The sequence below is a fragment of the Lutra lutra genome, chromosome 13 (assembly GCF_902655055.1).
Source record: "Lutra lutra chromosome 13, mLutLut1.2, whole genome shotgun sequence".
In the NCBI taxonomy this organism is placed as follows: domain Eukaryota; kingdom Metazoa; phylum Chordata; class Mammalia; order Carnivora; family Mustelidae; genus Lutra; species Lutra lutra.
In genome coordinates this window covers 93,444,655-93,469,074 of record NC_062290.1, presented here as the reverse complement: position 1 = coordinate 93,469,074, position 24,420 = coordinate 93,444,655, and the positions used below count along the sequence as shown (strand labels likewise).

Below are 24,420 nucleotides of genomic sequence, written 5' to 3'. Positions count from 1 at the left end.
AGCGGAGAGGAAAAATCCACCCATTTCCTGGGCAGATTGCGTCGGCCGCCGCCCGGCCGTGTCCCCGCCTCCCGGCCGCGGCCCCCGCGCGCAGCCCGCGCGGCGCTCAGAGCCGGAGCCGGAGCCGAGCCGGCGGCGGGGCGCGGGCGCAGGGCGCGGAAGGGAGGCGGCACCGCGGACACCGGGCGGCGGGCGGCGGGCAGTGGGCAGCGGCCACTCTCCCCCCGGCGCCCGGGGCGGCGCAGCCATGGCCGGGGCGCGCGGGGCGGCGGCGGCGACGGCGGGCGGGCGGCGGCGGGCCGAGGGGGCGCGGGGACTCGGCCGGGCGCCCCTGCCCGCCGCGGTGCCCGCCGCCTGAAGGCTGCCCGGGGGCGCGGAGCCGGCGCCGGCGCGCGCGGGCGCAGGAGGCGACTCGAGGCGCGATGTCGGTGCCGCTGCTCAAGATCGGGGTTGTGCTGAGCACCATGGCCATGATCACCAACTGGATGTCCCAGACGCTGCCCTCGCTGGTGGGCCTCAACACCACCAAGCTCTCTGCGGCCAGCGGCGGGACGCTCGACCGCAGCACCGGCGTAAGTCCCCGCCGCCGCCCCGCGGGCCCTTCCGCCGCTCCCTCCGACCCCGACCCCGGGCTGGGCGGCGCCGAGCAGGGCGCAGGGCCAAGGGCACGGGCAAGGGTCCCCTGCGGCTTCCCCGGTGGGCGGGGGTGACCCCGTCCCCGTGCTGCCCGGCCGCCAGTGGCCTGCCCTGGTCCTCAGGGGCACCGCCTCCTTCCTTTGCTGGGTTTCCTGGCGGGGCAGGGGCCTCAGGGACGCTGACGCTTCGAGTCCCCTTCAACTAGTAGTAAGCCCCTCACTGACAAGGTCAGGAAACTGAGGCAGGGCACTTGGGGACTTGTCCAAGGTCACTCAGCAAGTAAGGGGTGGGGATGCCTCTGCTCCACCCTGTCGGGCTGGTCCAGCCAGGGCTCGAGCGGAGCCCGCCCTACTTTGTGGGAGCCAGCGGGACTGGACCGCGGGAGTGGGCCGGCGGGCGGGGGAGCTGGCAGCTCGCACTGGATCAGGCTCCCTTCCGGGCTCTTTCCTACGCCGCTGGGTCCCTCAGGGTCCTGGAGCCCCAAGGTGCAGTGGCCCGGGCGGGGCCCTGGGAGGCACTGGCTGTGGTGCTGGCCCCCTCTCCGTCCCATTGGCCCTCCGTCCTGCGTCCCAGGTGGCTTTTTCTTCCCTTGTCAAGGCCTTGGTGTGGGGTGGGGGGAGCAAGTGGCCAGGGCGCCTGTGGCCAGGGCTGGCTCAGATGGTGGCTGGAGCTGCGTGAGCGAGGCTAAGCGGGAAGCACCCCTAAGCGGAGGAGGATGTGAGGAAGGGCTCCAGGCTGGCTCCCTTGGAGGCGGAGGGGGGTGGGGGGAGGCGGCAGGAGGCTTCTCTCCCACCTGGTTTGGGCTGCCCAGGGCACAGTGCTCTGGGAGGATGTCTCCACGTGACCCCTCCCAAGACCCTCGTCATGTTCACCCCACCTTGTGTCTCAAGGATGACATCCAGGGCTACTTTCGTGGTGACTGTGCTCCCGAGTCTGGGTCCTAAGCTGCTGGGGTTGACGATGAATGAAGCATGTGGACAGCTACTATAGATTCTCCACCCCAGCCCCACGCTAAAAATAGCAGGGAGGTGACCTGAGGCGACAGGGCAGGCTGCAGGGGAGGGTCTGTGCTCCGGGAGTGTTTCTGGACAGTGGCGTCGCCCCGTGCGTGTGCCTGGCGCTCCACACCTGAGCCGGGCTGCAAGGTGACACCAGCCAGGCACAGCTCTGGTCTCTCGGTGGTCCTTGGGCATACCCCAGGACTGAGGTTGGCTGTGAGCTGGCCCCTCATGTCACCAGAAGCTTGGTGAGTTCCGCACAATGGCTCGTGGGTAGCAGCCCCCGTGGAGTCGGAAAGCCGGCATCTCCTCGGACAGCGTCTGCCAGGCTGCCCGCGGGATGGCAGCCGGGGCGCGGGTCGTTGCGGCTCTGGGCGAATGGGCTGCCGGATGCCGGCTGTTACCCGGGGCGCTTCATCTCCGGGTGTCAGGGACGGCGTCGCGAGGCTGCGCCAGCCACCCCGGCTTGCTTACGGGGAGGATATCTTGTTTCTGAATTACGTGCTGCTGTGAGTCAACCAGCCCCTGCTTTCCTGCCTGACTCCTCAGTCAGGGCGTGTGGCCTCCCCGCTCCTGCTACCCAGCCTATCCATTCGGTCACATGCCAGGACACCAAACATCCCCGGAACCAAAAAATCTCCTGAATTGGAACAAAATTTCAAGTCTTGCCTGTTCAGCTTCCTTGCAGCCCCCGGGGGACCTCGATGGGATTCTGCCCCTTTGTTCTCAGGGGCTCCTGCCCCTCCCCGGGGTCAGAATGTGTCTTTGGCCCGTTTTTTGTCCTTCTCTGCCAGGGGTCGGACTTGGACAGCCCTCCCTGGTTGTCGTTCCCGGTGAGCTGCCTTCTGGTCTCACTTGTCTCCCTCTCGCTCCCTCACCCCAACCCCCTGCATCCAGGTGTTGCCCACCAACCCCGAGGAGAGCTGGCAGGTGTACAGCTCCGCCCAGGACAGCGAGGGCAGGTGCATCTGCACAGTGGTCGCTCCCCAGCAGACCATGTGCTCACGGGATGCCCGCACGAAACAGCTCAGGCAGCTACTGGAGAAGGTGAGTCTGTGCGGGGCGCGTGTGTGCGCGCATGTGCCCATCTACGTGCGTGTGTGCGCCCACACCAGCGCCCAGGGTGGGCTAGCCCCAACGGTCCGTCCCAGCTTCAAGACCGCCCTCTTTCTTGGCGTGTCCCGACTCAGAATGTCTGTGAATGAATGAATGGGTGGATGGAGACCCCCCCATGCCCCACGGAAGGTGCAGGAGGAGATGAGTCAACCCTGCTGGTCACTCCATGGAGGAGCCGCGTGGGCATGGGGGAGGGGACGAGGGCGGCTCCCCCCGGCCATTGTTTCCAGCGAGGCGGAGACTTATAGTCCGGAGGGCTCAGGGCTGTGGCTGAGCAGCCACCAGGGAGAGCACCCAGGAGCCCCTTGGGTCTCAGCCAATGGGCTCTTTTGCTGCTCACGGGAGGTGGGATCTGCCAGTTGCAGGTCTAGGGTTACAAGTGCACCCAGAGTCCGCCCCTCAGCAGCTGCGGGCAGCAGCGCTGTGTGGGTCCAGCACGCATTTTAAACTCGTCATTTCAAGACCCTTCACAAGAATCATGTCAACTCGGTGAGATTTTTCACCTGGTTTCATCGCCCATGTACACACACGGACACCGCACACCCGTGGACATGCCTTGCACTCACCACCCACACACCCCACGTACACACCCCCACACCTACACACCAGATATACACGTACCCCACATACACATGCACCACACATACACACACACGACTCATACACCCACCACACATCCCCCACATATATGCCCACACCCACATAAACACACACACACACACACACACACCTCGTAAGACACGACTTTGCCAGTTGAGGAGTAAGGGGTGGGGCGGGGCCTGAGCCCCTCGGAAGCCATTCCCCACCCCTCCCCCAGCTGTGATCCTCGCTGGGGCAGGTCGTGGCCCTGGCAGCTGGAGGGAGGACAGCACAGCACACGGTGCTAGGTCAGAACTGCTCAGTTTGAGCCCAGCTCAGCCGCCGCCTCTCATACAACTGCTGGCAAAGCAGGTCCTTGTCGTAGCTTCAGTTTCCCAAAGTGGGGAGGGAAGGAGTGGGTAAGGGATTCCTGGGTGCTCCCAGCTCTGCGCTGTCCCCAGGATGGTGGTGTGGGGGGCGGGGAGAAGGGCACGGAGGCCTCTGGCTAGGCCTGGCCCCTGCACCTGCTCCGGGTGAGGGGCAGTCTTTGTTCTGCCGTCTCTAGCCCACCCAGTATGTCATTTAGAAAGAATTAAAGTAAAACGCATTTAGCAGATTCTGCAAACGTTCATTAACACTAAACTAGACCAAAGCCTAATTGGGCCTTTAATTATTCAGAATTGCAGAGGAAGGAGGTGGAGCTGGGAGGGGCCTCTGGGACCTGGAAGGGGGGCAGGGGGGAGGGCGGGAGGGGGCAGGCTGCCGCCCTGGAGCTCTTGGGGGAGGTGCCCTCTGGATTCCAGAAAGCTCTCAGAGCCCCCGGGAGCGCAGGCCTGGGGCCCTTCTACCTGCCTCCATACTCTACCATGTCGGGGCTGGAAGATTTAAAGCCCTATTTTATACCCCAGTGGGCACTGTGTTTTCAGAGGGCAGCAGCCTTTTGTTGTAAAAGAGGGCCGCACGGCTTCCTCTGTTCAGATTGTGCTGGGGTTGGGGGCAGGGCTGCTCCTTCCTTGGAGGGGGTGGTTCTCCCCGTGCCTGAGGTGCGTGGCTCTGGTGGTGTGTTCCCTCAGATGCCCCAGTGCCGACCTGTGGCCAGGGCTGAGGGCCACAGGCAACCTGCCGAGTGGAAAAGGCGTGTTGGGGCCGCGGGTTATGTTCTCTTTGAAAAAGCCGTCAGCCCTGACTTTGGAAGTGTGGGCTTTGGAGGCAGGCCAGGCCTTGGATCGTTGCTGACCGCTGTGGGATGGCAGACAAGCTGCTTAACTTCTCTGGGCCTCGGTCTCCTTCTGTGTGGCCTGGGAATCGAGACCGCGCTCACCTGCCAGGGTGTTGTAAAGATCAGATCAAATCAGTGAGCGGATGGGCTCAGCCTGGGGAGGACCGTGTCGTTTGGGAACTGTGTGACCTTGAGCTCATCAGTTGGCTTCGAGGGACACAGCTTGCTGGAAAGAGAATGGATGGCCCCGGGGCTGGGGCGTAGACCCGGTCTTCTTGAGGGAGAACACCCACCTGGGAGTAGTTGTGCCCCGTGGCCCAGTCGTCTGCTTTATGACCTGCCTGAGAGGGGGTCCTCGCTGCAGGTGGGACGGACAGTAGGAGAGTCTGCGTTTTGTTTTAGGGTAGCAGAGTCATTTGGCATCTTTAAAATTGGTTTTCTCAATCTTAAATTTAATCTTACTCAAATTCCATGAAAAGCATCCCTCGTCTGGCAGAGGAGAAGCCCGTTGCTCTGCGTGTGGCCCCTGTCGGAGGGCAGAATGTGGAGCTGGTGCCGACCCAGCAGCTTCAGCTCAGCCCATGGAAGCCCCCGCTCTTGTAGGTTTTGCCAACACAGCAGGAACGCTGCGTCTCAGGAGGGGAGGGGACTCTCGGCTGGGGAGGCCATTGTGTTCCTCCTCCCAACATTGTGGCTGCAGGAGGACCTCGGTGCATTAGGGGCAGGGACGGGGGGGGGGGGGGGGGGGGGGGGGGTCGGGGGTGTTGCTGGGGTTGTGGGCAGCCCCGGGCCCCTCCCACCCCGCGTTTCCCATCCAGCCAGCTGGTTGAGACAGATGTGTGTGTGGTTACTGCCGGGCAGGCATTGCGCCAACGAAGTGATGCCGTTTCCAAGTAGTAGGCAGCCACTTCTGGCTCTGGTGCATCCTGGAAACCTTCCTGGAGGAGGTGGTATTGGGTCTGGGCTTTAAAATATGAAGGAAACCAAAACTCACAACTCTTCTCCAAGGAAGTCCTGTGGTTATTGGGTGTGACAGAATTGGACAGGTGAGGGGGCAGGGAGAGGGTAAGAGAGCAAATGTTTCCAGTTCTCCATAGAAAGGACCAGAGAGTATCCGAGTCACCCACATACGGTATTTTACAAACCTGAATTTTTAAACTGGATTTGTGTGTTACTTTTAAATAACTAGTCATAAAATCCCAGGCATTTAAAAATGCTGCAGTGAGTAATATCGGTTTTTCTCCTACCGAGAAGCATTTCACTTGTGCTCTTACTTTATTTACGGGGGTGGAGGCTATACCGGAAGTGGTGGAAACCGCACTGTCATCTTTTCACTGACCGAGTCAAGCTACGGGTCATACCCAAATGATTCCGTGCCTAAAAAGGGAGAGGATTTTCAAAGGCAGCAGGAAATCAGAAATGGAGATCTGCGGTGGTTGTGAAGTGTCTTCCTCCCTGGTGATTGGATTCAATTCCGAGAGTGACCCGAACGCCACCGCACAACCCTGAACTCCATCTGCTCCCCCCACTGCCCCAAATGCATGTGCACAGAAGCACCAGCCAGTTTCCCCAAAAATAAAATGCCCTGGCAGGTGGTTGCACTGAAACTGTTTTTCTTTTAAGCTCTCTGGAATCCTGTTGAATATTAAAGTTCCATCTTGAGGATAGACTCAATTCAGGTCTGTCTGCAAAGACGTGAAATAGCGATTCTTCACTGGCCGAGTGATTGATTCCTGACTCTATGCATGGAACGCGGATGTTTGCAGAGCAGTCATCTGCCTATGATACCGGGAGGGGTGATGGATGGTGCGTGAGATGGGGACAAGTGTTGACACAGAGTCAGAAAAAGCAGTTCCCTTGTAGCTTGGCTCCCTCGTGCCCCCCACCTTTGCATCAGGATCCCCATGAGATATAGGGGGACGGAGAGTCTCCAGCCGGGGTGGGGGAAGCCCAACAGCACCATCCAGACTGGCTGGTATTTAAGCCTGCCTATCCGGTTTCATCCTGCAGAATAAGGAGACTGAGACACAGTCCCCTCCCCACTGACAAAAGAAAGGAAAAAAAAAAAGTCACCCAAAGCCTCGTTTGCCTGGAGCTGGGAGCTGAGGGAGGACCCGAGGCTCCTGAACCCCTGATTTGCATCCCTGGCTGGAAGAGAAGGCATTCTGGAACATGGCAGAGGAAACGTTTCCCAAACCAATTTGCTGTGTTTGGGGAGTTCTTGGTCATAACAGTCCCCGATGCTGGTGATTAACTAGTAAATAATGCATGGACCGCCTCTGGCTCCCAGTGTGTCGGCTGCGTGGGAAAGGTCACTGTCGTGTATTTGGAGGCAAATAAGGTGGGCAGGCACCCACTGCAGCTCCTTTCTTGAACCTGTTGCCTTTTTGACAGGTGCAAAACATGTCTCAATCCATAGAGGTCCTGGACAGGCGGACCCAGAGGGACTTGCAGTATGTGGAGAAGATGGAGAACCAAATGAAGGGACTGGAGTCCAAGTTCAAGCAGGTGGAGGAGAGCCATAAGCAACACCTGGCCAGGCAGTTCAAGGTACGTGCGCTGCTCCTCCTCTGAGTCGAAGCTGGGCTTGGTTTCCCTTCGCGCTTTCCCCTTCCCCTCCAGAAAGAGGAACTTAGGGCCGGGGAGGAGCCCAGCAGAAATGGGCCTTTGCCTTGCAAATGGCCGCTGCTGTCCTTGGAAATGGAGAGGCAACCGGCCCTCACTCTCTTTTGGCGAAAGACACAGTCAAATGGGAAGATAGAGCCGCAGTTTTCAGCCCCCATGAGCTTCCCAGGCCGGAGTCCCAGGACCTGGCTTCTCAAGCCAGGTCATAGATTAGCTGGGAAGGGACAGGATTGGTCCTCGTCATTCGGCAGCTGCTGTAGGTAAATCACATTAGCCAAGGATTAGCTTAATTGATTAGAGCCATTTCTGAGCAGGGATCACTCGGGGCAATTTTTCACATCTGACCTAATTTAGCTATGACAAGGCACACTGTAGATTTGTAGGGAGGAAAGAGAGAGACACCAACATCTTTCTCACTTCCTGGTAAGTGTTTTTTCTTTTTTTCTCTCCAGGTCTCTCTGGACATTAAAGCCAGAGTTTGGCCTAAAATTATATATACATATATAGAAATATGTATATATATACACATATATACCTTAAGTTTACTCAGCTTCAAAATGATTAAATTGAAAAATTATATGCACCTTAATTAAGGCACACGTGCATGTTATTGCTAATCTAGCCCAGATATAAATGAACAGGTCAAATTACACAGCCCTGCTTGACTAGAAATTGCTGACGCTCTGTCTTCCAGTCCTTCTTATGCTAATGTTTTCCTTTGATGTGCTCCCTGGATGAAGCAAGAAGTAATCCACTTTTAAAACTGATACATTATACAGACGAAACGGCAGGCTAACGAAGTAGTAAATCTATATTATAAATAAAATAATAGCAGGCCTGATCCTATGGAGGAGCAATGAGCCAGTGGCTCATGGTGGAGGCAGGTGACTATGTTGTCCTTGCTTCTGATGTCATCATCGTGGTGAATTATCTCGGAGAGAGAGATTTTTGACCTGCCTGACCAAAAAGAGTTTGTGTCTCTCCCTGAAAACCCAGCATTCCCTGTGCCATGCTAGAGTCTGAGTCCTTTGAAGACAGGGGTGTCTTTAGCGGCCATGAGCTAGCTCATCTTTGCAAGCACTGTCCACACGGGCATCTCTCCCAGTTCCAAAATTTGGGGCAACATGGCCCCAGGGGAGGAAAAGCAATCCCTTGCCTTTGACCATGCTTTAATTGCATTAAGAATTACACCAGGAATTGTGAGAGAATCTCTATAACTGTTAAAGCAGTTGGTTTGGACTAAATCTAGCAATGGAGTGTGTTTTGTTTTGTTTTTTTAAGTGACCGTGAAAATATTTGTCTATTAATGGCTGTCTGTTTAAGGCAGGCTAGTGAGGCAGCTCTTCAACGGTATTTCGTTTTCTTGCTTGCAGGGCTAACTTAAAAGCGTTTTTTCAGTGCTGCAGTGACTGAAGATGCAGTCCACTCCCATGTAACCATGAAAGAGGGTCAGAGAGCTTTTGCACCATGCATTTTTACTATTATTTCCCAATACTTAGCACCATGACACTAAGGAACCTTGAACACAACCAGGACCCTCTTTTGCATGCGACTGTAGCTGCATTCCACGGACAGTTTGAACCCTTGTCAATGCATTTTTTGAAAAAGAAAAAAAAAAAGAAACTTTGTGTGTGTGACTAAAAGCATGTAACCTTAAGATGTTGCGTTCTAAACTGACAATAAAGACCTTTCCCAAATATGTTGGTGTTCTGAAGACTGTTTAATATGCTCTTCTAACTCTTTTGGGCCAGAATACATAAACCTATAAATGAAACAGGAGTGTGCACAGACTCCCTCACCCGGGGAGAAGCCAGGCCAAGGCAGGGTGTTGCAAGTTTTTGCACGCAGAGCACTGAACCCAGCTTATTTTAACCTTGCAGGCGATAAAAGCGAAAATGGATGAACTTAGGCCTTTGATACCTGTGTTGGAAGAGTACAAGGCCGATGCCAAATTGGTATTGCAATTTAAGGAGGAGGTCCAGAATCTGACGTCAGTGCTTAACGAACTGCAAGAGGAAATTGGCGCCTATGACTACGATGAACTTCAGAGCAGAGTGTCCAATCTTGAAGAAAGGCTCCGTGCATGCATGCAAAAACTAGGTAGGACCAGAACCCTGCGGGGGCGTGGCGCTGCCCCGCTCACTTCCGCTCACGCACAGGCTTAGGGAGTGGTGCTGAAGCGGACAGCGCCCGCCTGGCCTCAGGGTGGGCGCTGCCGGGGGCGTGGCGTTGCCCCGCCCACCTCCGCTCATGCACAGGCTTAGGGAGTGGTGCTGAAGCGGACAGCGCCCACTGGCCTCAGGGTGGGCGCTGCCGGGGGCGTGGCGCTGCCCCGCCCACCTCCCCGCCCAGGCTTAGGGAATGGTGCTGAAGCGGACAGCGCCCGCCTGGCTTCAGGGAGGCCTGGCCTGGCCGGATTAGGGCTCCTGGGTAGGGCTCGCGCTTAGGAGCACAGGTAGGCGGCACTCACCCCGGGGCCAAGGCTGGCTCACAGACCCCATGAAGTCACACATCCGGAAAAGGGACTAGATGCCACATGCCATCTGAAGATTGTATGTGTGTGTGTGCACATGCGAGTGGGTGTGTGTGTCTGTGCGTGATGGGTGAGGTTAGGACATGAGTTTAATAGGGCTGGGAACATACATCTCATACTCTCTCCAGGCTGGGGACAAGGGCTGACAGAACTCCTGAGAGAGCGAATCATGCGTAGTTTGAATAAAAGAAAAAAGAAAATTCAGTCACACCAGCATAGAGGACTTGCCATTCACAGTGAGAAAAGGCGTCAGTCCCTCCTAATGGCCTGGATGGAGGGAGCCCCTGGGCTCACTTGATCCTCAACCCTGTTGTTGCTTCCTTGGGGGGGCACCAGATCTGGGGGTTCCCCCACCATGGGGCGACCCCTCAGGATTCTGGCTTCTGCTTGAATTCCCACTCACCTTACAACTTCCCTGTTGGTTGCTGTCATAGATCGTGACTTACTGGCATCTGAGCCCACTCTTCTGGCCTGTTTCCCAATTTCCAATTCATTCTTGGGCTTTCTTGGGCTGGCCCTTCCCTCCTGCTATGTGTTTGACACCAAGGCTGTTCGTGTTCATACTGTATACTTAGTGTACCATAGGGTAATTTTTAGGGTAATTCTGGTTTATGAAGAAGTTTCCCTTGGGTTTTATCTGATATTCTAAATTGACTCCCTCCCCACACCCACCCGCCCATACCCCAAATACCTTCTTATAAACTTAAAACATCCCAAAGTAGCAAATACTTTTAAAAATCCCTGATGCCTTGAGGCAAAAGGGAGAGAACATCCAAAAGGCAAGGAAGTAGTCGGCCAGCCCCCCTGTTGGAGCAGGTCCGCACACCCAGATTATTTCAGATGCTATTCTAGGCCTCCCAGCAAGGGCAAACACTCAAAAGTTCCCCAGCCCAGGGAGGATGGCGAGAGGCATTGGGAGTTTAATCTGGCTTAATATGGGCACTTCGCTGTGTCCCATGAGGGATTGTCTTCTTCGTTTTTCCAGTGATGCCCTTCTTGGTGCCCCAGTCCTGGTGTGTCAGGGGCAGGGGGACCTGGGACAGCCCCAGGAGGGTCAGGGCGGGGCAGTCTCCACAGCGTTTCCTGATCGGACACTGTAGGGGTCGGTGTGGATGTTTCGAGTCTTCACGATTATGGAACTGTACTTATGACTGTGGGTTATATAATGACTTCCGTTGGGCACGGATTGGGGTTTCTACCCAGCCTTAGCCTACGCTGACTGCCTCTCTCTCTCCAGAACCTCCAAATGCCCCCACCCAGGGGTCTCAGCCTCTGAAGAATCCAGGGGCCGGTGTTGGGGTGGTGGCTATTGTTTATTTTATGCCCTCCCTGGGATACAGACTGCGTATACCAGTGAGAAACTGAGATGGGACCTCCATGCTTTCCCTGTAGGGGGGGGGTCAAGGAGCAAAATGGAAACTCAGAGTGGAAAGTTACAAACACCGAGAAGCCACAGGCCTCTCCCGGAGGGGGACATCACCCCTCTTGGGAAGAGCAGCCTTTCCATCAGCACCTGGTCTATTTTTAGAAGCTGTGTGAATTTTCCTTCCAGCTTAGGATCTTGGGGCTTCCACACGGTTACCCTTGGGAGTAAAGAGAGAGGTTGACTGCCAGGAGCCCCGTTCTCTCCCATCAGAATGCAACCGTGTTGTCTTGCCTCTGTATTTCTTTCTTCAGAAACACCTTGACTTGGAGGTAGACCCACTGAATCAGAGTCTGCGGCGGGTGGGGGGTGGGGCAGGGATCTGCATTTAACCAACAGCCAGGAGATTCCCATGAACACCAAAGGGTGAGAGCCCTCGGTCTGTAAGTTAGGTATCACCTGCGGCTGTGTGACTGTCCCCAGGCACTGACTGTCTCAAGGCAGCCACTTGCTTATCTGTACAGTGAAGGTGTAGGAGTCCCCATGCCCTGGGATGACCATGTGAGTCCAGGGACACCTCATAGCCCAGCAGAGTGGGTAGGGGGTAGGGCAGGCAAGTTGTAAGTGCTAGGTAGGCAGCTAGGTGGGCAGACAGACGGATACGTTGGCAGGTGGAGGAACAGACAGGTAGTGGGTGGGTGTGGGGGCAGATCAACAGGCAGGTGGTAGTTTGAACAGTGGCTCTGCCCTCTCCCTAGGTTCCCATTCAAGCCTAGTAATTTAAGGACCACGTTCCTATCCCGTGGCTGCTTGAGATGGTCTTTATTTCAGCCTCACCAATGAGTACGGTCTCAGCAGCCTCTTTCCTGCTTGGAGGTTCCGGGGACCGCAGAGCCAAGGAGGCATCTCCTGCACTGTGGGGCCCCCGTTCCTGACAGCTGCCAGGGAGCTTTGGGCTCCCGCTGGGTGTAGCCTTTCAGTAGCTCCCGCCCCGCGCCCTGGGCACCTTGGCTCCTTGGTCTGAAGTCTCCCTGTCAGTTCCCGTTATTTCTTCCCCAGTGTAGACACTCCAGCCCCTCCACCAACGTGCTCTCAGTTGGGTGGCTTCTTGTGGCCACCCTCTCTTTTAAGTCGACGTGGCTGGTAATTCCTGACCCTACAACATACACAGAGCAAAAACAAGGCTCCATTTGTTTTCTGTTTCTATTTGTAAAGATTGCTGTCTCGGTGGGACTGTATGTTTTTCCCAGAGGCCCAGCCAGAAAGGACTCTGAAACTCCGTTTCTAAAACCAGAGGTGGGGCTCAGCCTCTCTGGGCATCTCTGCAAGAGAGGCGGCTTCTGACCGCTCCCCTGAGGTCCCCTTGTTCCCAGACAGGGGAGCGCCAGAGCCGCCCAGCCACCTGGTCCCCCAGGCTGGGGCGGGAGACTTCACAGCCCCCCTCCACTGGGGGAGCCTACACAGATGACCCAGAAGCTAAACCAGCAGGCCCAGAGACTCAGACTCCAGTGCAAAATGCTGTTCATACATCAACGTCCTGAGCATCTCGTGGGTCTGTTAGCTTCAGGCCTCAATTTTCTACTCTGTAAAATGGGGGCAGGGGGCATAGCTGTTTTAGGGCTTCCCTGGTGGGAAGGAAGTGCCCAGACACCCGGGGCCCTGGTATCAGAATCTCTGGGGCTCTGATTGTTCCACCAAGAACATATGTGAATGAAGCCCGTGGGCTCCAGTGTCAGCAGCCCCCCAGCCTGGGGTCCATGTTGATGACAGTCAGGGCGTAGATATCTTTGCCAGTTTGGGATGTCAGGGCTTGGTGCTCCACATCCCAGGCTCTCTCTCCTGGGGGAGGCAAGTCTGAAGCCTCCTTTCCATTCTCTTGCCCTTGAGATGGGACAGGCTCAGGAAGGCAGGGGGATTGGCACGTCTGCTCCCAGGAGCCTGGAGGGGCTGGGGGAGGGGCTGCTGCCAAGGGTGAGGCCAAAAGTCACATGAACAGGTTTTGCGGTCAGTGGAGGGTGGAGAGGTAAGCCTGGGAGACCTCAGCCTGCAGGAGACCCCACGGCAAAGAAACCAACCCACAGCTGAGCTGCTGCTCACGTGTTGGCCGGAGCGGGACTCTGGCGGGGCACGCTTCCCCTTTGGAGCCTCCTAGGAAGTGCTGGGGATTGTGCCTAGGGAGAGGACTCCCAGCACCTGCTCTGCCCTGCCCGTGTGTGTGGGGGAGACGGGGGACCCTCCCTTGGTGCCGCTCCCAGGCTTAGGGTCTGCTTTGTCCTCAGGTTCTCCCCCTACAAGGACGTGTGCCTTCCCCAGCTCCCAGCCTCGCAAACAGTTCCCAGTCCAGGAGGGATGAAAGCTGGGGCTGAGGGAGACCGAAAGCTGGGGGCCCAGCCTGCCTGCTGTGGGGCTCTCGGGCCCTCGCTCTGGCCTCTGGCCTGGATCTTGGTGGGCATGTCACCCCAGGCCTGCTCAAGGCTCCCCGTGGAGACTGTCCCAGCTATTGTTCGGAAGTGGACCTCTAGCAATAGCACGAGGCAAATGATTTCATGCAGGGCACTGTTTTGTCCAGGCCCCTGGCTTTGCACGGTGCCCTCCCTCCTGACACCCGTCCTGGGCTCTGCCCCTGAGCTCTGGAGGGCAAGGGTGGCCAGGCCCTCCCAGCGGGGTGCTCCGGCCCCGGAGCTCCGCCTCCTCTGAGCTGCACCTGCGCAGGGACCTCCTTCCCTCCTTACGCACATCCTGAGCCCTCGTGACAGAGAGGGACACTTTCCTGAACTGAATGTGCCAAGACTCCTCCATGAGGCTCTGCCGTGGGGCTTTTTTAGATCCTGTCAGCTCCCGAGGTCTTGGCAGAACCAGTCTGGACAGAGAACCAAAAATAACTCCCTGACTCAAGCTGGCGGGGGGGGGGGGCAGCCTCCAGCCCGGGAGGCCCTGGAGACCTGAGGCTGCAGCCAGTATGTGGAAGAGCAGGGCTCCCCGGCCAGCCGAACCCTTCTCTGCACGCTCTGATCCATGATCTTCAGGCTCCCTCCAAGGGGCTGGGGAGGCTACAGGTAGCCTTCAGCCAGGGAGCACCCGGGGTGAAGGGAGAGCAGATCTCAGCCCGGGGACGGCAGGTGTTGGTGCTACAGCAGAGCGTTTGCCTCCGGATCAGACCCAACCTGCAACCTGTTTCCTGCAGTGGCCAGCTCCCTATTCTGCCCCAGCCCTGAAGGCCCACAGTGGGCAGGACACAATTGGGTGGTCCGAGGCAGCCCCGACCCCAACTTTTCTCCCCATCCTTAATCTGAATTCACAGTCCCGAGAACAGCGGCTGCCTCCGCTGAGCCCGACACGCACGTCAGGCACCTTCTAGAAGCTCCCAACTGCTTCAGCCCCTACAGCTGCCCTTTGGGCTTCTGTCCCACGCTCAGAGGAGAGTGACCCTGCTTTACCTCTCGTCCCCTCTGCTGGGGCATGTGGCGAAGGACATCGTGAGGGTTTTCTGAGAGATGAATCATCTTACCTCTGAGGAACTGAGAGATGATCCCTCACTAGTTCACGGACAATTCCTTGGGCAGAGCCTTGGGGAACAGCAAGAGAGGGCAACAAGCTTGCAGCCTGGGGCGGCCAGAGCTGGACGCTCGGGTCTGAGGCCCCAGGGCATATGGGGTCACTGGCAGGAGTTGGTGAGGACAAGGTGGGCAGGGTTCCCAAGGCAGAGGTCTCAGGACGAGGCGTGGGTTTGGGCCAGGCCATAGAGGACGGGGGAGGGTGGGTGGAGGACGCGGCAGGCGGAGGGACAGCCAGAGCAAAGGCGTGGCGGCGAGGGTGGCATCTGTGCTGCTGAGGTAGGGCGCCGGCCCGCCGTGCTCGCGCGCTGGGCGTGATGTGGAGGACGGACATCTGGTCTCCTTTGGGGAGGTCAGGCAGCACGGGGGGCTTGGCCAGAGCCTCGGTGTGAGTCAGTATAACGCTGCGGTGTCCGATCCCACGGTGTGCTATTGGATGGAAAACCCATGGGCCCACCGGACTCCCCGAGCCATGACACCCTTGAGGGCGATGGCTCCTCCTTCCAGGCTGCTGGCAGGACCACTGTCCCCTGGCTCAGCAGTGGGGAGGCTGTTGGTGGCTGGACATGGGCCTTGTCAACATCTCCCGATCCCCACCCAGGTCAGAGAAGCTGCTGTCTCCTTGGGGACAGCCAGCCCCCAGAGCCCCCAGGTCATAGGAACCAAGAGAGTACAGGGGGACACCAGCCTTGGGCACCCCCTTTTTCTCCCAGTCCCTGTAGACGCTGGTGAACCTTGGACCTTCCTCCAGTCCCCCTTGTCCTCCCACAGATGGGGACATGTGCACGGGGCCCAGCGAACTTGCTGTGATTCTCAGCAGGGACCAGGCCCACCTGCTGACCGGCCACCAGCCCCCGAGCGATGCCTCCTGCCAGGAAGCTGTGGGCTGTGAGGGACAGTATTTACATGGGAGGGCCCACGGTTGCTCCTAAAAGCGGAACAGACAGGAAATTCGGAGAGGGGAAGGGATAGGCTGGTAAAAATAGGTGTGGACCCAAGGCAGCGGCCTGCGGTGAGGAGGGCGGTGCCGCTGACGGGGATCTGGGTGCGGACCCCGCCCCCCCAACGGCCTGCTGGCGGCTCAGCCCTCCTCACGGCCTCTGCGCTCCCACCAGCACAGAGAGATGGGACGCCTGGCGCTGGGCTGGGGTGTCAGGGGTCTGTCTCTGCAGTCCTGCGTGATGGCTTTAGCGCAGATGCACACCTCTGCTCTAAGTTCTTAGGGAGAGACCAGCTTCTGCGGCCTGGCCTGTCCCCCGCTCTCCCCCCGCTCTGCGGGATTATCCCGGCTAAACTGTGTCCCTGGCTTAAGTCACTGTCAGTCTTCTGAATGCACCGGATCCTCTTGGAGACTTGCTGACTGGGCCGTGTCTACCTGCCGATTGGCTCCTGGGGCTCAGGAACTCCAGGCTGGCGGAGATTCATTTATTCTGGAAGACCTAAGTGGTTGTGGAGTCTTTGCTGGGGCGGCAGGTGCGGCCTGGCAGGCCCACAGGGCTGTGGGAAGGGCCCTGGGCTGCAGAGAGAGCTGGGTCCCAGCCTCTACGGTCCCCAAGTGCTGGTGTGGCTCTAAGTACCCCCCACCACCACCCCGGCCTCCATTCCTGAGACGGGCAGCACCGAGGCCACCTCTGAGGCCCGATCCATCCAGCTGCCCTGCTAGGTCAGCACCTCCAGAGTCCCCGCTCTCCAGCCTCAGGGCTCCCCCCAGGCAGAAGGGACCTTTTCCCCCTTCGGGAGATGCTCACAGGCTCTCTAGGGAAGGAGGGGGGCCTTTCTCCTAGTCCAGGTCTAACTGGCCCCGGGACATGGAGCTGTGGGTTCTTCCCAAAGAGGTGTCTTGGGATCCTGTGGGGAGCCTAACACACGGAGCTCGGGATGTTCTCTTCCCCGGAGGCTTAGGGGCTTGAGCTACTGCCGTGCCCACTGCCTGGAAGAAAAAAACCATGTCGTGGCGAGGCCGGTCACCCCCATGTCCTGCTCTGGCCCCTCCAGCCCCAAGCCCCTGGGGTCCAAGGGAGGGAGGCGGTGGGGGGGCTGCTGCTCCTCCCTCTCCCCGTCCACCCTGGCCTCAGAGGCTCTGTTTGGGGCGGGGGAGCTTGTCTGGACTTTGGGGCTAGGGGTGTCGCCGAGGAGAAGAGAGGCAAGATCCGCTGGCACCCTGACCGAGGAGGGCAGAGGGACCCGCATCCTCCACAGTGGGTGGTCGGGCTCGGGCCGAGGGAGTCACTCCTCTGTGCTGTGTACTGTCTTCCAGCCTGCGGCAAGCTGACAGGCATCAGTGACCCTGTGACCGTCAAGACCTCGGGCTCAAGGTTCGGGTCCTGGATGACAGATCCTCTGGCCCCAGAAGGTGATAACAGGGTAAGTGCTTCCTCTGCCGGGCCTGGGTCCGAGGGTGCTGCGGTCACCCCGGGGGACAAGTGAGCCTGGTCTCCATCCCCTGAACGTTTGGCCCTCACGCTAATGCCCGTGTGCCCACCTGTGCCAAGAACCACCCCAGTGGCTGTGGCGGGAGCCCAGCTGGGCACCCCCGCGGGTTTGTTCCCCAACCCCCCCCCCCGCCGCTTTGGGGAGGGGCTTAGGTCCTGGCTGAGCTCCCTGTGCTAACCCCGAGTCACAGACCACAGGGACGGGGTCGGGGCCCAATATGGGAACAATGGTGACAATTGTTAGAGCGGAGCACCCCTGCCAAGCCCTCCCCAGCTCCGCTCTAGGGGAGGGGAGCTCCCAGACACCCCAGCCCCACCCCTGCTCCAGGAGGACCGTCCCGTCGGGCAGGCCTTCCTTACGTCAGTGGCATCTCATTTGTATCAAGGCCGATGAAAACACAGTTTCCTTTTTGATTTAGGGAAGAGGCTGTGTTTGTTTCCCCCCTGGATAAAAAGTCAGAAAAGGAGAGAAAGGCAGGGCCTGGGTTGAGCCTTGTGAGCCCCTTTGGGGGTGTGGGGTGAAGGCTGGCCGGCTGAGTGCGGGGACACCTGGACGTGGCCGTTCGGTGACCCTCAGAGCCTCTGCCAGAGGAAGACTTGCCTAGGGCTGTCAGGGGAGGAGGGACAGGTCTGGGCATGTAACCGCTTGCTGGCTACACCTCAGGGCACAGAACAAGCCAGAAGTCTGGGGCGTCTCCCATCCACCCCCTGGCTTTCGGGGACTGGCAGGACGTTTAGAAACTGATCACTTTTTAAAAACAATCTCTGCTTTTCCTTCAGGCGGGATTGAGAGGGGCTGCTGGGTCTTGTCTGGGGGACTCTTACTGGGAAGGGAAGGGTCGCTTCCTCTCCCCGAGATTTCTGGCCCCGCAGCTCCCCTCCCCTACTGCCACAGCTGCGGGTGGCAAGCGTCTTGTATTTTGGAAGTGAGGTAGCCCCACACTTTCTGCTGGGGAAGGTTGGGGAGGACAGAGACCGCCAGCCCGTGGTGGCTGCCATCTGTCTATCCACCCTCCCATCCCCGCCCCCAGGGCAGCTCACACCAGCCTTGGCTGCCGGGGACTCTGGAGGGGCCAGTCGGGGACCGCAGACCCGGGATGCGAGTGTGGACGGGTGTTTGGGCAGTTTCTGTTCTCTTTCCCGAGTCTGGACGGTTAGCTGCTGCTTGCACGTTCTCTGACCGTCTAAGGGGCTAATCGTAATCCCGATGGGTCTTCTGGCCCACATCCCCCGCGGTGAGCCCCAGCTCTGCTCCAGGTTCGGCTCCGCACTGGCACAGCGGAGCCCTTCCGTGCGCGGTGATCCGTTAGTCCGCGTTCCTGGCCCTCGGTGCACCGCTCTGCCTGCCAGTCCTGGCTGGGCGTCCAGTGACCCTCCAGCGACCTGCCGGTGTGGAGGTCACCGTTACCCGTGCTATTTGGTGGGAAAACCCCGATCTAGTCTTGTGCCCACGGTCTTGGGAAAGGGCGGTCAGTGGTTTCACTAACAAGCGTCTATAGGAGTTGCCCCAAGACTGCCCCGTCCCTCCCCGCCCACCTGCCGTCTGCCTGCCCACCGCTCACGCCTCACACACCTGGGTCTGGGGGTTTGTGCCCACGCGTGCCTCCGGCCCCACTGTGACACCCTTTCCTTTGTTGTAAGCAGTGCTGCTCGGAAGACCCTTTCTCAGGCCCCAAGTATCGGGGCTCCGGGAAGCCTGGCTCTTTGCCCCAAACAGGGAGGCTGTCGGTTCGCAAAGCTGTTAAGGGGTGGGAGAGGCTCTTGATAACTGGACCCCTGTTTTCTTCTTGGTGACCAGATCGCTGTCCAGAAAGTGAGGCCCCGGGGATGGACGGAGCATGCACAGAGGGGTTAGCAGGAGGAGGCTTCTGTGGGGAGCTGCTGGCAATGGGAAGCGGGGAGCAGAGCCTGCTGGCGGGGACGCTGGGCAGCTCTGCCCCACACCTGTGTGGTTGGGGCCTTTCCAAGCCGTGCGCTCAGCACAGCCACCCCCAACTCCCAGCGCACTGAGTGACGCCTCCCCAGGCCCTGCCACTGATCTGGAGGACAGATGTTTTGTTTTGATCTTTCTTATTCTCCCCTCCCAGTTTGGTCACACATGCAGGAAACCAGTAACTTGTTCCAAAGGGAAACAATCCGTGTCAGCTTGGGCAGGCTGCCACGGCGGTGTGGTCAGAGACACGTGGCCAGAGGTTGGCGGTGGGGGGGATGCAGGGAACGCTGCACAGGGGGTCCCTGGTGGGGGGCCCATGGTGGGGGCTCCAAAGGAGTGGGCACGGCTCACAGCGTCCCGACACCTTCGCACTGAGCTGCTAGAACAGGGTTAGCTCAGGACGCCTTGTGCCTTCCCTTCTCTGACTCCTTTATTGGGCTCCAGCTGTGTGCCAGGCTCTACGCTGGGCTCTGCGGTGTTCTTCTATGCCCAAAGCTGCCTTCCCTCGGTGGGGACTGGCCCGCGTGCTTCTGACGCTCTCACCCCTAATGCCAGACTGTGCCCCTGCCCCCAGGAGACCCTCTCCCTGACTCTGTCTGGAGTCCACGACACCTTCCCTCCTGTTGGCTGGCTTTGGCTGCAGACGTCCCAGGCCAGTGGGTGTCAGCTCCTCTGTGTCCACGTCTCTCCTCCCCTCAAGACACCACCACTGGATTTAAGGGCCTACCCTAATCCATCTTGGGATCCTTAATGACATCTGCAAAGCTCTCTCTTCCAAATAGGGTCACCCTTACAGGGTCCCGGATGTGGACACATCTTTAGGGGCCACCCCTACAAAATTGAGGCCTCCCTGCCTGGGGGTAGAGGGGGTGTAAGAAACGTCCTCTAGGAGATGAACTTGATCCGTGGAGTGGGGGCACCGCGGTGGGAGCAGCAGGTGTGGAGCACAGGGACGCCAGACCGGAGGTGCCTGAGAGCCAGGGACTTGGTCTGCCAGGTGCAGAGGCCGCCGGACACTGCCGGGAAGAGCCTGGGACTGGGGAGTCAGGTTTACAGAGCAGTGATGGTCTGGATCACAGTTCTGGAAGGTTCTATCAGGTGGCACCAGCCCCGGAGGCCGATAGGGAGCTGAAGGCATAACCAAGGGTAAGGGGCACAGGCCACAGCAAGACGCGCAGCTCCCAGCCAGAGGGCCCAGCCTTGCCTACACATTGGCGTCACCTGCTTGAACCATCATGCGGGCCTGGCTCTGTCCCTGGAGTCTCATGCAACTGTCCTGGGCTCAGGGGGCAGCCAGGTTCCAGGGTCTAGAAGTTCAGATATGGGGGTTCCGGGTGAAGCCAGAGCATCGGGGGAGGCTTCCTGGGGGCGATGGGATTCTGTGTGAGCCTTGGGACTCGGATGGGTGAGGCAGGAGAGGCTTTCCGATCCGGAGATCACGGTGAACCCGGAGGGGCTGCCACAGCGAGGGAAGGGGTGACTTTTCTCGGCCCTCGCAGCCGCCGCGGCGCACTCTTCAGTAGAGGGGCTTTTGTGGGGTCTTGCGGTCACGGGCCGAGAGCTGGTCAGTAAACATATAGGGTCTTGTACCAGCTCCCTCCCAGCCTAAACTGCGTTTTCCAGAAGCGTGCCCTGGGTCCGATTCACTGGTTTCCGGGAAGAAGAGGTGGCGGTTTACAAATCCCGAGCAATTTGGTGCCCATGTCACCCATCTCTGCCCACGAGAGGGAAGCACCAGACCCTGGAGGCCCCCCGTGCCACAGGTCCACTCGTGAGGGAGGAGACGATGGCACACATTCAGGGCTGCTCTCCATGCTGAGCGGGAGAGAGGCAGCTCCCGTAGGCAAGGGTCGGCAGACGGTTCAAAGTGGGGCGTGCTGTTTGGGCCGGGTCTTGGAAGAAGCAGTGAGCTCCCTGTCTCGGGAGAGAGCCACGTGCAGGCAGGAGGGCCAGTCCTCGGCAGCGTGACCACGGCACCCGGAACCCCTGGCAGCCCAGCACTCGCCCGTTCTAATCGGAGGCCCGTGTCACCGTGGGCCGGGCTGCGGGGGCTGAGGGTAATAAAAGCCTCAAGTGAGACCCAGTTTTCAAAAAAAACTCATTAAGGACAAAAAGCGTATCTGTCTCCAAGCATCCAGATAGATGCCTCAGGAACAAGGTTAGGGTTTTTTTTCTTAATTTTTCACGCATGTGTGATGCTGTGTCTGAAAGCCGTGCTTCCTTCATCTCCCCGGCAGCCGGCAGAGCCTTGACGGAGAAAGCAGCTGTCTTACTGCCGGACAGATGCTCTGGGGATGGCGTTAGCCCAGCAGATCTGCCTCTGAGTAACGGCATTGCTTCCTAATTTGCTCCCATATTGGTTGAAAATGACTAAAGCATTTTGTACAAAGTCTAGATGGTTTTGGAGCCAATTGGCATTTAAGCGATAACTCTTCCTCTTTGACCCCAAACGTGGGCCGCCCCTGGGTCCGTTCTCTTGATGGCTTGTGGCCCTCTGTGACCCTCAGGGCCTTGCACGAAGCCTTCGTTCTTCTTGGAGAAGAAGCCCAGGGGTTGCGGGGACCGTGATTCCACATGTATTGTCCAGCACGCCTTCCTGCCTGGCAGACAGGACGCCCCACAGGGCAGCTGGTGGGACAAGAGGCCTAACGCCTGACAGCCCCCTGGGACGCAGGAGATCGCCCTTCCTGGTGCCCTTGGCAATGGGTCCCCACATCCCCAGTTTCCCCTTGTCCAGTGCCGTCTTGCTAGCTTGGGGGTTCATACACTGATGGGGTTCCTCCTTTCCCCCAGTAAGTGGGAGCACCTGCTGTGGACCCTGCCAGGGAGAACGCAGGGAGCCACAGTCTGGACGCAGCCCAAGCAGAGGGGGCTGGGAAGGTTCTGTTGCCGCCCGCTTCCCGACTTGCGGGGTGGCCACAGCCCAGGCTCGGTGGCACCTGTCCCCAAATGCCCCGCACAGAGTGTGCCTCCCCATGCTTTGTCCTCACCAGACTCTTCTTTCCCAGCAGGGACGGCCCTGTCCCCTTTGAGGAGTACCTGTGGGTTTGGGGGAGGGACAGGACGTTGCCCGGTCTTCACTCTCCTCCCCTCGTTCTTTCGGGTCCTTCTCGAGGTCCCGGGCCGCTGCCAAGTCAACGAGACTCTGAGCCTGAGAGGCGAGGCCACGCAGGGGGAGCACAGCCCGGCCCCCAGAGCCGCTAACGGGTGTGCTCTCTCTCTCTGCCCCCGCCCCCCACAGGTCTGGTACATGGACGGCTACCACAACAACCGCTTTGTCCGCGAGTACAAGTCCATGACCGACTTCATGACCACGGACAATTTCACGTCCCACCGCCTCCCGCACCCCTGGTCTGGCACGGGGCAGGTGGTCTACAATGGCTCCATCTACTTCAACAAGTTCCAGAGCCACATCGTCATCCGGTTCGACCTGAAGACGGAGACGATCCTGAAGACGCGGAGTCTGGACTATGCCGGTTACAACAACATGTACCACTACGCCTGGGGCGGCCACTCAGACATCGACCTCATGGTGGACGAGAACGGGCTGTGGGCCGTCTACGCCACCAACCAGAACGCGGGCAACATCGTGATCAGCAAGCTGGACCCCGTGTCCCTGCAGGTGCTGCAGACGTGGAACACGAGCTACCCCAAGCGCAGCGCAGGCGAGGCCTTCATCATCTGCGGGACCCTCTACGTCACCAACGGCTACTCCGGGGGCACCAAGGTCCACTACGCCTACCAGACCAACGCCTCGACCTACGAGTACATCGACATCCCCTTCCAGAACAAGTACTCCCACATCTCCATGCTGGACTACAACCCCAAGGACCGCGCCCTGTACGCTTGGAACAACGGCCACCAGATTCTCTACAACGTCACCCTCTTTCACGTCATCCGGTCCGACGAGTTGTAGTTGTCTCCGCCCGGAAAGCCCAGGGGGCCGCGGCCTCCCCCACACGGACCTTCCTGTGGGACAGCTGCCGACATAACCTAACGACACTAATAATACTAATTTCGAAACATCAGCAGCAGTGTGGGTCCCGGCACCGCATGGTGGCGTCGCCTCCCCGTGCCTCTGGTCGGAGCGAAAGGGCGACATGCTTGGGGAGAGAAGATGCCCCCGTCCCCACCCCCACCCCCGTCTTTGCAGCTGGAACTGCAGTCCAGGGATCCCCGGTCCTGGTCCCCGCCCCCGCCCCGTCGCCCCAGCCCCTCCCGCCTGGCCCCCTTTCTGGTCAAATTACCTACAGAAGTAAGGCAACGACTGTTGGCCAGTTCTCGCCCTGAGGACAACCACTGTTAGGTCGCATGGACACTCCCCCTAGATCGCGCTGGGCTCCGGTGGGTGTGCCTGCCGCGTCTCATTGAGGGCCCGCGGGGGCCGCGCTCGGTGACTGTAACTCATCCCATCACAGCTGCCGTCTCTCGACCGCCTGTTGTGTCTCAGCCGAGCTGCCCCGAGGCTCCGCGCCCCCACGGACCCGTGTGCACCGCCTGCCGGCGGTGGCCCCGTGTGTGGCGTGGACAGCCGCAGCGCCCACTTGTTCGAGCTCGCGTCCCCCCATAGATATATCGTGCCGCGTCTGTCTGTCGTCTCCTTGAGGTGGTAGCTCTGTGTGTTCAGTTCATGCAACGAGTGTCGTAAATGCCGTGCTGTAGTTCGGGTTTAATAAGTGGATGGTTTTTGTTCCTAAAAAGGAAAAAAAAATTCAATGTTCACCCTTAGAAAGAGGTAATCAAGTTCATGTTGATCCTAGAGGAATTACTCTCTTCTTGTTAAATTATCTAAATAACGTAACCGCGGATAGGAAGGGCTTATCGAGGGAAACTCTGTTTCCGCTGGGAAAGGAATGATCCCGAGGACAACAGTGCGTGGGGAGTACAGTTCGAAGTCAAAATGAGGAGAACTTTGTACCGTCCAGTTATCGAAGGAACAATAAAGATATTAGGAGATGTCTTTGGTTCGCTCGTCATTTCTGAGGTTTTAAAGATGAGGGGGCCTTGCAGAGCCCTCTGGGTGTGCCCTGTGGGAGTGTCCTGGAAGGATTGCCCCCGGTCCCCAACCCCATCCCCCGGAAGCCGGAGGACCAGCATGGGGCTCCGCCGCCCCTCGGGATGGGTCCGAACCGAGGCTGCAGCCCTGGAACCCCACCACACTCCGCTCTGGGCGTCTCCTCCAAGAGCTCCTCTGGATGGGGCCGGGCACAGGCGCCCTCCGGAGACAGGGTGGGGCCACCTGTGGAGAAGACACCCATGGGTCCGCGGAGGTAAAACAGGCCCTCCCTGGCAAGCTGGCTCAGTGCGGCTTTGCTGGGTCCCAGAGGTCAGCGGCCGGCCCTCTGGAACCTAACCCGGGTCCCCAGGCCTGGGACACAGAGAATCTCACTCATCCGCAGGACCTGGGCCAACTCACAGGCTGTGACCTTCGA

General features: G+C 58.9%; 1 protein-coding gene across 1 annotated transcript; it reads left to right on the top strand.

Annotated features, from left to right (window-relative positions):
* The first annotated feature begins 273 nt into the window (after positions 1–273).
* Positions 274–23,948, top strand: OLFM1 (olfactomedin 1). Its single transcript, XM_047700550.1, has 6 exons — positions 274–572; positions 2,532–2,681; positions 6,943–7,098; positions 9,054–9,273; positions 16,881–16,987; positions 22,230–23,948. Exons 1-6 carry the CDS (start codon positions 423–425, stop codon positions 22,902–22,904), a joined length of 1,458 nt encoding a protein of 485 aa, XP_047556506.1. The 5' UTR covers positions 274–422; the 3' UTR covers positions 22,905–23,948.
* The last annotated feature ends 472 nt before the right edge of the window (positions 23,949–24,420 follow it).